This window comes from Danio aesculapii, chromosome 20 (genome assembly GCF_903798145.1).
Source record: "Danio aesculapii chromosome 20, fDanAes4.1, whole genome shotgun sequence".
Lineage (NCBI taxonomy): Eukaryota > Metazoa > Chordata > Actinopteri > Cypriniformes > Danionidae > Danio > Danio aesculapii.
This window is the reverse complement of record NC_079454.1, coordinates 9,006,968-9,019,494: the sequence shown is the minus strand read 5'-3', so window position 1 is coordinate 9,019,494 and position 12,527 is coordinate 9,006,968. Positions and strand designations below refer to the sequence as shown.

Below are 12,527 nucleotides of genomic sequence, written 5' to 3'. Positions count from 1 at the left end.
AAACGTCAAATTCAGTATCTCCGAAAATTAGAATGTAGTTTAAATGCCCGGCACAGCCTGCGCGTGGACTCATAGCCCTCACCGTGGCCGACGCTGACATGCACCTCTCAAAAAATGTAACTACACGTCACACCAACGCTTAGCGCAAGCTCTGTGATTGGTTGGCTTGGTAGCACTGACAAGTGTGGGCGGGACCGAGAGCCATGCGAACCCGTTGGAGCGAGTGTTTACAAATGTCAAGTCCCGTGAAGGAGGTCTAGATGGAAAGTTTTGTGTTTATGTTATAATTAAAGTTGTTGCATGTCCACTGGTTCCCGCCTCAAAATGAGCGAGTTTGAGCTACTTCTACAATAAGGTAATGTTCATAAAAAAATTAAACACCGGTGAAGAAACCATGCTTAACACTATTACAAAAGGATTTGAACACAGAAATGTGTTGGACTACTTAAAAGTATGGACATGTAGTGTTAACGTGCATATTGTTTTGTAATTTATTGAGTTGCACATGTATTTTGTTTCAGAGTACCATTCAAAAGTTAAATTTTTCTGTTTTTATTGCAATTTTTTATGCAAAAATTTATTAAATTGATCAAAAGCGACAGCAAGGAATTTGACAATTTAAAAAAAAAAAAAAAATCAAAGCTGCTTTATTTTGAAACTCTGTTTAAAGAATTATAGTAATGTTTTGAGTTTTGATGTTTGCTGATCAATTGTTTTTTTCCCACAAATACATCAGCAGTCTATTTCGATCAGGAAGCAATACCTAAAAATTAAAAACACATTTTCTCAACATTTTCTTTATTTTCATCTTCGCTTAAAAAATGACCCTTTTTGCATCTGAAATTTAACGTTAATTTAAGTAAATAAATAAAATATATATATTTTTAAACTACAAAAAAAATAGAATACTTTTTTTGAGCAAACATGAGTTTTAAGTACATTCAAGTATGAATAAGATGTGATGCAGTTTTGTTTAAAAAAAATTATAAAAATTCCAAACTATTTATTAATGTTTCCATAAATTAATTTTTTTTATGTATTTTTTCCAGTAATTTATCAAGGGCGTCACAGTGGCACAGTGGGTAGCACGATCGCCTCACAGCAAGAAGGTTGCTGGTTCGAGCCACGGCTGGCTCAGTTGGCACTTTTGTGTGGAGTTTGCATGTTCTCCCTGTGTTCGCGGTGGTTTTCTCCGGGTCCTTAGGTTTCCCCTACAAGTTCAAAGACGTGCTATTGATGAATTGGGTAAGCTAAAGTGTATTAGCATGAATAAGCGTGTATGGATGTTTTACAGTAATAGGTTGCATCTGGAAGGGCGTCCACTGTGTAAAACATATGCTGGATAAGTTGGTGGTTCATTCCGCTGTGGCGACCCCAGGTTAATAAAGGGACTAAGCCGAAAAGAAAATGAATGAATGAGTAATATATCAAGTCAGCTTTACTAAATATTTAGTTGTTTTGTTTACCCACTTAAAAGTCAAAATGACTCTGGCACCATTTTAAGAGCAGGAAAATAACCTAAACAATGTTTTTCATCTTGAAAATGTGTGACTAAAATGACGCCAACTACAGAAAAAATAAAAGAATCTTTCATATTTTCTTGAAAGCCGTACACATTTCGGTTGTCCTTTTGAGTCAATTTTGACCCACCAACCATAATTTTTACACCATAAAAACTGCAGATACACATACACACTTCAACACACACACACACCTAAACACACTCATAATAAGAATTTGCTTCTGTAACTTTTATGAATATTGTCCTTCTAAACTTTTGACACTTTTGCAAGTACTTTTAACTTTAGAAAATATACCTTTCACTTTAGTCAAAAACGAGTGATTAAACATTAATGAAATACTCCACACTGATGAGGAAAAACCTAAACATTCACATGGTTTGTGATGAAGATGTTTCTTCATGCAACTGAGATTTGAGGACTTTAATTTACTTGCTTTATTTTAGGGGTTTAATAAATTCGTGTCATTTTGGCTCTAAAGGACGAACAAGCGTTTACAGAACTCTAAGACAACAGGAGTGTTAATATATCAAAATATTCTGCTTTGTGTTCTCATTTTTGTTTCTTTTTCTCTTCCTGAAGGAGATCAAGTCTGCTGGGAGATGCCAGACTTGCGCAGACAGTAGCAGCAGACGCAACGCAACACCAGGCTGAACTCCAAATCAAACATTAGGAGGATTTGAGGTGACGTGTGTCATTAAAGACACACACACACACACACACTCAAGCGTTTGCGTCTTGTGTAAGCGAGGAAGCTCTCCTGCATCAGTGAGTGCTCTTATGTGAAGTGCTCTGATTTCGTTCGGCGTCTGGCAGTGTCACGTCTGTCAAGGTTGACTCACAGCACTAGAGAAATAACTGGCACGCTTTTCATGATTTTATTCACAATTAAATTCCAGTCGTGATTCAACATTGCTGCAGTTAAGAGAGACTCAGCATAACTGAATATTTTTATCCATTTCTCAGTGAATGTAGGTTATATATTTTAGTGCATTTGAACAAAACAGATTTATTTATTAAGTGAATATATTTAGAAATAGAATGCTAAAACATCCGCTGTGTAAAACATGTGCTGGATAAGTTGGCGGTTCATTCTGCTGTGGTGACCCCTGATAAAAAAAGAGACTAAGCCGAAGGAAAATGAATGAAATGATCGTAAGTTTTGAAGCTAGATTTGGCTTCAGTGCTGACTAAACTAATGTGTATGCACAAATATAATATTGTTAAGATCCTATAGAAAATGTAATGTAAACGAGAGTTTTTTGAGGCGTGTACTCGTATATGCTGAGCACTGTATATATGAGTACATGTCAAAGGGCAATAAGACTAAAGGCTGATTTATTCTTTTCTGTCAAGCACACGTGTATGCTCCGGCGCAGCCTTCGCACGGTCTCATAGCCCTCACCGTGGCTCACGCCGACGCTCAGGGGCGGACTTAGCCAATAAAACCTGGTTTATACTTCACATTCGCACTCAAGCGAACACATAATGTCATCGAGGAGTTTGCAGAGGTTCGCTTTGGGTGCGTGCGACATGATTTCGGCTGGCGGAGCGCATGGTTTTTTTTGAGACTCGAGCGAATAATTGCGGCACCGCGTTTGATTTGAGTTGAATATGAACAACTTTGAAGAGATTTTGTCTGAAACAGGTACAACTGTACAGACATCTTTATGATCTGTGATCATAGAGATAACCAGATGATCAATAATTCTTGGCTAGAAATTGTAACCGCCATGGGAAAGGAGGAAAGTTTTTGTTAAAAAGTTTGGAAAAACCTGAGGGATGAGTTTATTAAAGCCAAAAGAGGCCATGGCAAAAGTGGAGACCCGGGTACACAATTACAGAAATATGTTTTTCCACCATTCATAGGTTTTACAGTGATGTATATATTAGAATTTTTAATGTAAAACAATTTAATAGTTACAAAACTATAATTAAGGAACAAATGATATCTGTGATAACTGGAGAGGAATATTTGAACCTATCGGTTTACAATATACTGATGGCCTGCTTTTCTAGGCTTTATTGGTGATCATGGTCAGGAAGTTGGACCATTATTACTTTTTTAGTATAAGAAGAAGACAGAATCTAGCCAGACAGTGAATGTGTGAATTTTGGAGGGAGCTAAATCTGAAAAAATATCTGTATTTTTTACTAAGTGTCCTTTTTTTGCTTTTATTTTTGCCATAATAAAATATATATTTGTAGAGTAACACATGTTCTCTTGTCATAAATTTTTTAATAAACTTTAATATGTAAAACTGTCCGAGATATGAACAAAAGCAAGTGATGCAGCAAAGTTTGATTTAAAAAAAACATCCTGACTGGTTATAAAAATCCCTATAACCATTAAAATAATTTATAAAAACAATAAAAATAATTAGTTTAAAAATACTGAGTGATAATAATGATATGACGTAGTTCCGGAAACTTCCTACTGCTCTGTTTATCTTGATTTTGCGGTCAGTTTCTTTTTACCGCCCCCTGTCTTTTTAAAGAATATCACACCGTGGGTCTCGCCGATCACTCGACGCAGAAGTATAACTATACTGGAAATCTTGTCAGTTGTTTGCTATAATATTCATTTACAATTAAATGAGTAGTTCACCCAGAATTGTACATTAATTTAGCCATTGATATTTACATTAGATGTCGCCTACGCTATTGTTGTCTATTGGAAGGAATACGTCAATAGTCGCCATTTTAGTACAGGGTAGCGCTTCTTTGAAATGAATGTGGGACCAAGGTGCAGTTGAGGACTGGCCATCCAGAGCCAGTGATACATACACATTTATGCATATATCTATGATCGAGAGTTTTTCCCGGTGGTCAGTATGCAAATATTTTTTTAATTACGAAAAGTATAATTTTTCTACATCGGTGGATAAGTTGCCTCATGGGTATTGCCGACAAAGAGCACGTCTTTATGTTTGTGTGCATGGAAATGTATTATCCATCCTACCTTTTAAATTTGATCTAATCCATGTCCTGAAACACACCCCCTCTCTCGCGTTCACTCTAATTCTAACGTAGAGAGGGATTAGTTTATGAATGAATCGCCGTTATGAACGACTCGTTCACTTAGATGATAATAATACAAGTTTCTGGTACCGCAGCATCTTGTTGTCATATTTCATTTACATTGCTTATTTTATTCAACAAAACTGTATTATAAATATGGCGGCGCGATTGACGCAATCTCAGGGTCCGTATGCAATGTCTAGTGTATACATCTATGAAATTTAGTCACCTTTTCTTTGTTTACCGCCATGTTTATTTTTTTATTTATTGTCAAGTTGAAAGATTTTTTTTATTCCATATATTGTATTGTTTATTTAATTTGTGCTTTTGGTTTTATTTAAAATAATTATTAAACATATATATATAAAATAGGTTTTTAAACATTTTAATTACATTTTTATATTTCTCATTTTATCATATTTAGTTGATTAATTTATCATTTTAAATACTGGTATCCACTAATTTTAACTAAATAAATTTGACCACAACCCAAGCACATTGTCATTGGCTATTTTGACTAAACCACCATTAAAAGGGGTGTTGGGTTTCATTTATGTTGGTGAGACTGCTTCAGAATGTATGCTCTTTAAGGGTTGCCAGATCCATTCTAAGCCTCGATTATGTTTTTAACTTAAGCAATCCAGTTTATGGAGTTAGGAGAAAGCATTTGGGTTTATTTTTTTGTATAAGCTTGTTTTTACTCCATGTTTTTTTAAATAGAAGGATCTGGCAACACTGAGTTTAGATGCATCTTTTTCATGAGAAATACTGAGTTAATATTATGTTGACCTTTCTAGTTTTCCAGTGCTTGGCGTTCGCCATCTAAAACATATGGCAGTGTAATTGATGGTTCATTCCGTGGTGGTTATCCTCCTGATAAATCAGGAACTAAGCCGAAGGGTAGTGAGTGAGTGAGTGTTGGTGCTGGGTAACGATTAATCATAGCCAAATTAAAGGTTTAAATGTACTCATTATATGTGTGTGTACTGTATATATTCATTAAACTTGATAGTTATTTAAATTGAAGACATTTATATTCTAAAACATCCTAAAAATATGAGTGCCAGCTTATTGTAGTCTGATTCTCAGTCAAAAACTGTGCTGATTAACAATAACATTCTACTTTCTCCTCTCATAGGAAGTGTGTCCAGTCCAGCCTGTCGGGTGGTGCTGGTGTTGGCGAGACAGCGGGCATTGCCATGTCCCAGGCATAGGTTTTAGTCTCCGGTGTGGTGGTGGTGGTGGGAGGTGATGAAGCTGAAGCAGCGTGTGGTGGTGCTCTGCGCTGTGCTCTTCCTCCTCGGCCTGGCCAAGGTCTTCCTGCTAGATGGAGGAGAGGGATCGGCCGCTAGCCGGCGCGACCTTCGGGCCTTTCGAAAGATGGAAGCCAGCCTTTCCCTGGCCAAAGGAGCTCGTCTCACACACACCCTTCAGTCACCCTGGGAAGTGGCCGCCCAGTGGGTGGGTCCACGAGAGGTTTACCCGGACGAAACACCTGAGTTAGCTGCTGTGCTGAATGCTCTGGCCACCGCTCGTGTGGAGAGGGCAGACGTGGGGTATAAAGGAACCCAGTTAAAAGCCCTGCTGGTGCTCGACGGGGGACAGAAAGTTGTATTCAAGCCCAAAAGGTGAGGTGATGATTGTGATTAAAGGGTTAGTTCACCTAAAAATAAAAATCAGGGGTGACACTTTTGTTTAGGTCGCAATTTATGCTTTAACTGCTGGCTTATTACCTGTGTATTATTAAGATATTAACTGTTCATTAGTAGTTGTAAAGTATGATTGTATTCTGCATCCTTAATCCTACCCAAAACCTAACCCAACTTCTACCTTACTATTAGTAAACAGCTAATAAGTAGTTTATTAAGCTAGTAGTGTTAATTATTGGTTTCTAAATACTGTGAATTGTGAAGTAAACTAAAGTGTTACCAAAATATGTTATCAATTACTCACCCTCATTTCGATTCAAGACCTTTGTTCATCTTCAGAACACAAATTATGATTTTTTGGATGAAAATCGAGAGCTCTCCGATCTTCCAGAGTCAGGAGACTTTCAAAATCAAGAAATGTGACAAGAACAAACATCCTTAAAACATTCATTCATTCATTTTATTTTCGGCTTAGTCCATTTATTAATCCCGGGTCGCCACCATGGAATGAACCGCCAACTTATCCAGCACATGTTTTACGCAGCGGATGCCCTTCCAGGTGCAACCTCTCTTTGGGAAATTCCTTGAAACAGTCAAACATAATTTTATGTTAAAAGAACTTTTAAAGAAAAGCTTTTGTGCACAAAAAACCCACAAAACAAACAAAAGTAATGACTTTATGCTAGATATGCACCAAATTATTTAGCAAAGCCCTTTGAAAATTATAAGTAAAAATTTATTTCCAATTTTGGATGAAAATACAAGCCGAAAAAAGGCTCTGCTGTGCCGAATTACCCTGCAGTACAGGGCGCTGGTTTTACTCTCCAGCTGTAGTAATTTTATGGTGTGAATAGACTTTCACACTGGACGCAGAAAGCGTTATGCTATGAAACCCATTCATTTCAATGGCTTTCACTGCACAGTGCTCCCGCGATCTGCTCTGTGGATATTCCACTCATGTACCTGTATTCTGTACACTAATCTACACATGAACTGCACATGCTGACTGTAAAAGCAAAGCCCCCTCAAATAATGTACAGTTGTAAATGTCCTCCAAAAGCCAGGGGGTGCTCTTGTGCGGAAACTCTAAATATGACCCAGAGAAGAAACTCCCATAGGAAATCCCTATTGCGGTTACTGAACAGGAGCTTTAACAACTTTCACTGACTCATCACCCGACTACAGAATTTCCTCACAGGGGGATTTATTTCAAGCACTACAGTGTAGTGTATTCACTGTATGTTTGGGGTAATAACATGTTACCATACAGTATGTGGTATTTTTAACATGCTTTCTGATGCAGCAGCTTTTAGCACACAACCATAGTTCACTGAGAATCTACACAAACAGCTGTCAATATCACAGAATGGTGACTGTCTTTTTTTGACAATGCGCATGACGGTTACCTTTATTTAATTGCCTATCAACATGACGTTTATATAGTATACTTTGTTCCTGCTTGTTCCTGCTATTGCAATAGCACTACTGTGTTGTCACGACAGTAGCCATGTTTCCATCCAAATATGCGAATTAAATGTATGTGCAAAACTGGAATATCGAATCTAAGACGTGCTAATAAAGCAACGTTTCCATCCAATGAGTCAAAGAGAACAAAATCGTCACTTCCTCATAAACTGGCGCCAAATATCGACAGTAAAAACGGAATTTGCTGCGGTAGAAGAAGCTGCGCCAATCTTTTTCTTAATTTCAAAAATGACTTGCACCTGAGAAGACGATGCCAACACGTAATGAACATGTGGTGGTGTTTGATGGCGTGAGACGCAGAGCACACTCTTGACAGTTCTGGAGGTAATTCATAATATAATAACACTAATACTGAAATGGTTACGGCGGTTTTAGAATGACCAAAACAACATTTCAGATGTTTTACAATGTGCTCAGCCTGCTGGTTTGTCCCATAGACTGTAAAATATAGAGCGCAAAAGAAGCCACAAGTAGGCGCGGCCAACCGTCGCCATTTTGTTCGCGCGTCATCGCACCCACGGCGGGATACCAAACAAGGGCAAAGAGGCGGAGAGTGGGCGGAGCTACAGACACCTGCTGGCACTTTGCTTAGACCTGGCAGACAGACTTTACATTGGGAGAAACGCTTGATACTTTATTACATGCGACTCGTTTGTGTTCTGACCACATGTGCTTGGCTGTACACTATATAAGTAAAATGATTAGACTTTCAAAAACACTGTAGTAATACACTGAGCCACTAAACATTGTTCTTATGACATTTTTCAACAGGAGGAAAACGCGAAATACTTCCAAACACTTCAATTATAGTCTGTGTTAGTAAATGCAAGACTATTGAAAAAATCCAGCACAACACTGTATGATAACGCTTCAGATGACTGTTCTAGAGCCTACAGCTAATCAATCTGTCACATTCTGGAGTGCTTTACGGGTCTAAAGACAATTATAAATGATAAATGATCTTAAATCAAACAAATACATTTATAGAGATGGTATACAAGTATATAACTTTACTCACATGGGAAACGAGGCCACATGAATGGTTTGTGAGCACAATTAAGTGCACACAGCATCCCATATCATCTGATAATTGTAAGAAATAAGTCCAAAAGTCAACTGACTGTGTAAAGCCACATAAAACAAAACAAAAATACGATGAATATGCCGAGATCAGTGGCTAATCTGCCGGATTCAGCTGAGGTGAAGTGACGGCGACCAGCGAGACCTAGCTGTCACTCAAGTGGCCACGCCCTTAATTATGCAAACTTAAAATAACCTAATATAAAGGAAATGGATGAGTTATAAAAAAATTCACCCCCCTCACAGTTGTCATGGAGGGTAATAATAGCTATATGAACCAAAATCGTTCTTTGTACCAGGCTGTAAACACCTTTTTTTCTGCTGTAAAGTTGGCCATTCTAACAGTGGGCTCAATTGCACTTTGCTCTATTATGGAGCCAGGACTAGCGGAATTTTGATGAATTGCAGTTTCAGTTACTTCCGTATTGGCCTCCCGAGGGAGAGCGGGAGGTTGCCGCTTGGTTTGTCCATTCCCACACATTTTTATCATCACATGATCTCTTATAACAAAATCACATGACTTTTTTTAATGCACATCCTGGAATTTGTCCGGTAAAATTGTTTTCATCGTAGTTTATTAAAAAAAAGTTAATCGAATGCGCACCTACAAAATTGATGCACGTTATGGCGTTTCCATCAACTGTTTTTTTTTTTTATGCGCATATCCAAAATACGCATAAAAATAGGTGGATGGAAACGTAGCTATTGAATCTTAATTTCATCTAAAATTATTTCCTGACAATAAACAAAGATCTAACAGGTTTGAAATGACATGAGTTATTATTAACAGACTTTTTTTTTTTTTTTCAAAACCCTAACTAACCCTTTTAGGTGTGAAGCGAAACAGAGAGAAAGTTATGAGAATGTTGAAATGTGTGATCAGAATTGAGGGGAAGAGCGGGTGAGTGAATTAGAGAGCGAAAAAATCTGTGAGTGAAATAGAAAAGGAATTGAATGAATAAGGAATGTAATAGCAGGCTGTTTTATTTATATAGCAGCACTTTTTCAGAGAGCGAGCTGAGCGGGCTTCATGGCGTGTGGCAAAGTAGAGAAACAATTTGTAAATCAAACTCTAGGGTGATTTTAGAGGCAGTGGAGCTGAAGGACCTGCCGCCCATGTGAACAGTACTTGAAGAGTTATTTATTTTCCGGTTGGTGTGGTTTGGGAAATCTGCAGCACTGCGCAATGATGTTTAAAAAAAATGAATTGGTTTCATTTTACATCATTTATTACACTGCTGCGGTGATGGTGATCCTGCTTCCTTCTCTCTTCCCCAGCTTTCTTGTCCTGTCAGCAATACATTGCAAAAGGGCAAAAACAAAAAGCTATGATATTAGAAAATATGGTAACACTTTAGTTTAAGTGTCAATTCTCTTTATTTAAGCATTAAGGGCGTGTCTGAAATCCACTTTTACTATTTCAAGGATGGAAAAATACACCTATGGTCTAACAGGTTGTGCTTATTCTCATAATGAGTTTTGGGTGTGTTTTAAACATAATGTGCATCAAACCAAACAGAGTCTCATCTCCTATGCCTCTTAAGAGTCAGTTGCGTCGCACCATGGCGCATTTGCTATTTACATGGGGGACTTTATAAATAGAAAACTGAATGCTTCACTAGTGAGAAAACAGTTAAACAGACCATCTACAGCGCAAGGATAAAGAACGAGCCTCCTCTATTCGGCCTCTTTACTTTCTCTTTACTTTTACTCTTTACTCCTTTACTCCACTGAATACATCTATTAACTTACATATTAAATTTAGTTTATTGAGCGCAAAGATTGGTTTCAAATCTATTTCTAAATTCAGTTCTAATTTCCAGCAAACAAATGAATGAACAATAATAACGAAGTGTGGTCAAAAAACTGAGTTTATCCAAACACACGTCCTGTTCTTATGGCCCATATAGTGATGCCAACGTCTCCAAAACCCAATAATATTTATTGTACCATTTTAATCCTTTACTTTTTTCACTTGTAAAGATATTTGTGTATTGTTGTACATCCTGTGTAAGCAATGTGTAAGCATTTGGACATGCCAACAAAAAGCCATCGCACAACTTTGAAGTTTTAAAAATTTTTGCTATTTAAACAATGTGGCTTGAAAATTAGGGTTGCGCTGGTCTGAAAATAGCAACAAATCGCACCAAACATGTCTTGCGCCTTATTGCACCGGATGTATGATAGAGCCCATTGTCTGTTGATTTGTGGAAATAATGTTTGTGTTCTTCATGATCTTATTCTGCATTCCTAATCCTACCTAATACCTACTGCGGGGAAAATAAATATTGAACACATTATGTTTTTCCTGGGAATAAAATTTCTAAAGGAGCTGTTGACATGGAATTGAAGCAGATTTTGGAAAAAAAAAAATTATAATACAAACATAAAAATAAAACAAAACATAAAAAATCTGAAATATTATTGATGAGTAATAACATAATAACAATGAAATGACAGAAGGAGAAAGTACTGAACTACTGAAACGTATTTAATACTTTATATAAAAGGATTTTTGGTGATGACACCTAAAGACAACTCTCATGTGAAGAATCAAGTTACATGAATTGCTCAGGTGAATTCAGGATTCAGTCAGGTGATTGGCTGGGCCTTTCTACAGCTTGATTTTCTTTCTCTGAAAGCATTTAAGAGTTTCCTTGGCTGTGTTTTGGATCATGGCTTGCTCAAATGTCTACTCTGGATTCATCTTCATCATCCTGGTAATGTAGATGTTAGACTAATATTAATTTACACTGAGGAAGGGCAGAGGATTGCTGAATAACTACTGTGCTGCTGTCTGGGCTTTCATCCCTATACACCTCCCTTTCCTCATGTGTTCAATACTGTTATCCTGCGTCATTTCATTTTATTACATATAACTTAATTTTCAAACTAAAATAGATTTGTTTTCTTTGCATATATGGATTTCTTTGGTTGTTACAAACATTCGGTGAAAAGTTTAAGTCAGTGGTACCCTTAGAAATATGTTTTCAGGGAAAAATGGTGACGTGGTCAATACATAATTCAATACCGCTGTATGTAATCACAGCTACTACCATAATAACTACTAATAAGCAGCAAATTGGGAGTATATTGAAGCAAAAGTCATAGTCAATGGTTTATTAAAAGCGAGAATTGCACCCTAAAATAAAATCAAGTGACCAAAACATTATTACTTTTTAAAATTAGTAAATAACAAACGTTATTTATTTTTAAAACCGATTTAATTTTTCATTTGTGAGGGAGCCGTCGGTAAAGACATGAATTCGATGTAAATCCAAATGCTGGAGATTTTAATAAACAAACAGCTATACAAAGTACAGGCAGAGGCATAGTCGTAAAGGGGCAAGGTCAATACAAATGTTAGGACTGTTCAATACAAGCAAACAAACTGAGTCCGATTGAGCGATTTTGTTTGTAAATGAATTCCCGTTTTGAACAACTCATTCGCTTAACCAAAAATAATACAAGTTTCTGGCACCACAGCATCTTGTTGTCATATTTCATTTACATTGTTTGCTTATTTTATTGAACAAAATTAGCATAAGCCTAGTATTTAGTGCGAGTTGGTGCTACTTTGTCTTCTGGGTAGTGCAGTAAGAGACTATATCATCAATACTTGTTTTAGCATAAACGTTCGTAACATACAAAAATGTAAAAAACTAAATCTTACCTATGAAATGTTCAGCCTTTGTACTTTGTTTTCTTTGTTTGCTTGTTACTACACCCATACACAGTGCAAAAGTCCAGCATCTTCAGATTGGCTTGAGTC

The 12,527-nt window shown here is 37.0% G+C and overlaps 1 protein-coding gene across 1 annotated transcript in view; it reads left to right on the top strand.

Moving 5' to 3' along the window:
* Positions 1–2,107: 2,107 nt before the first annotated feature.
* fam20b (FAM20B glycosaminoglycan xylosylkinase) overlaps positions 2,108–12,527 on the top strand; it is a 54,166-nt gene continuing 43,746 nt past the window's right edge. Inside the window, exons 1-2 of the mRNA XM_056481618.1 lie at positions 2,108–2,204; positions 5,680–6,169. Coding sequence (XP_056337593.1) covers positions 5,793–6,169 — 377 coding nt within the window. The 5' untranslated portion in view covers positions 2,108–2,204; positions 5,680–5,792. The remainder of the gene's footprint in view (positions 2,205–5,679; positions 6,170–12,527) is intronic.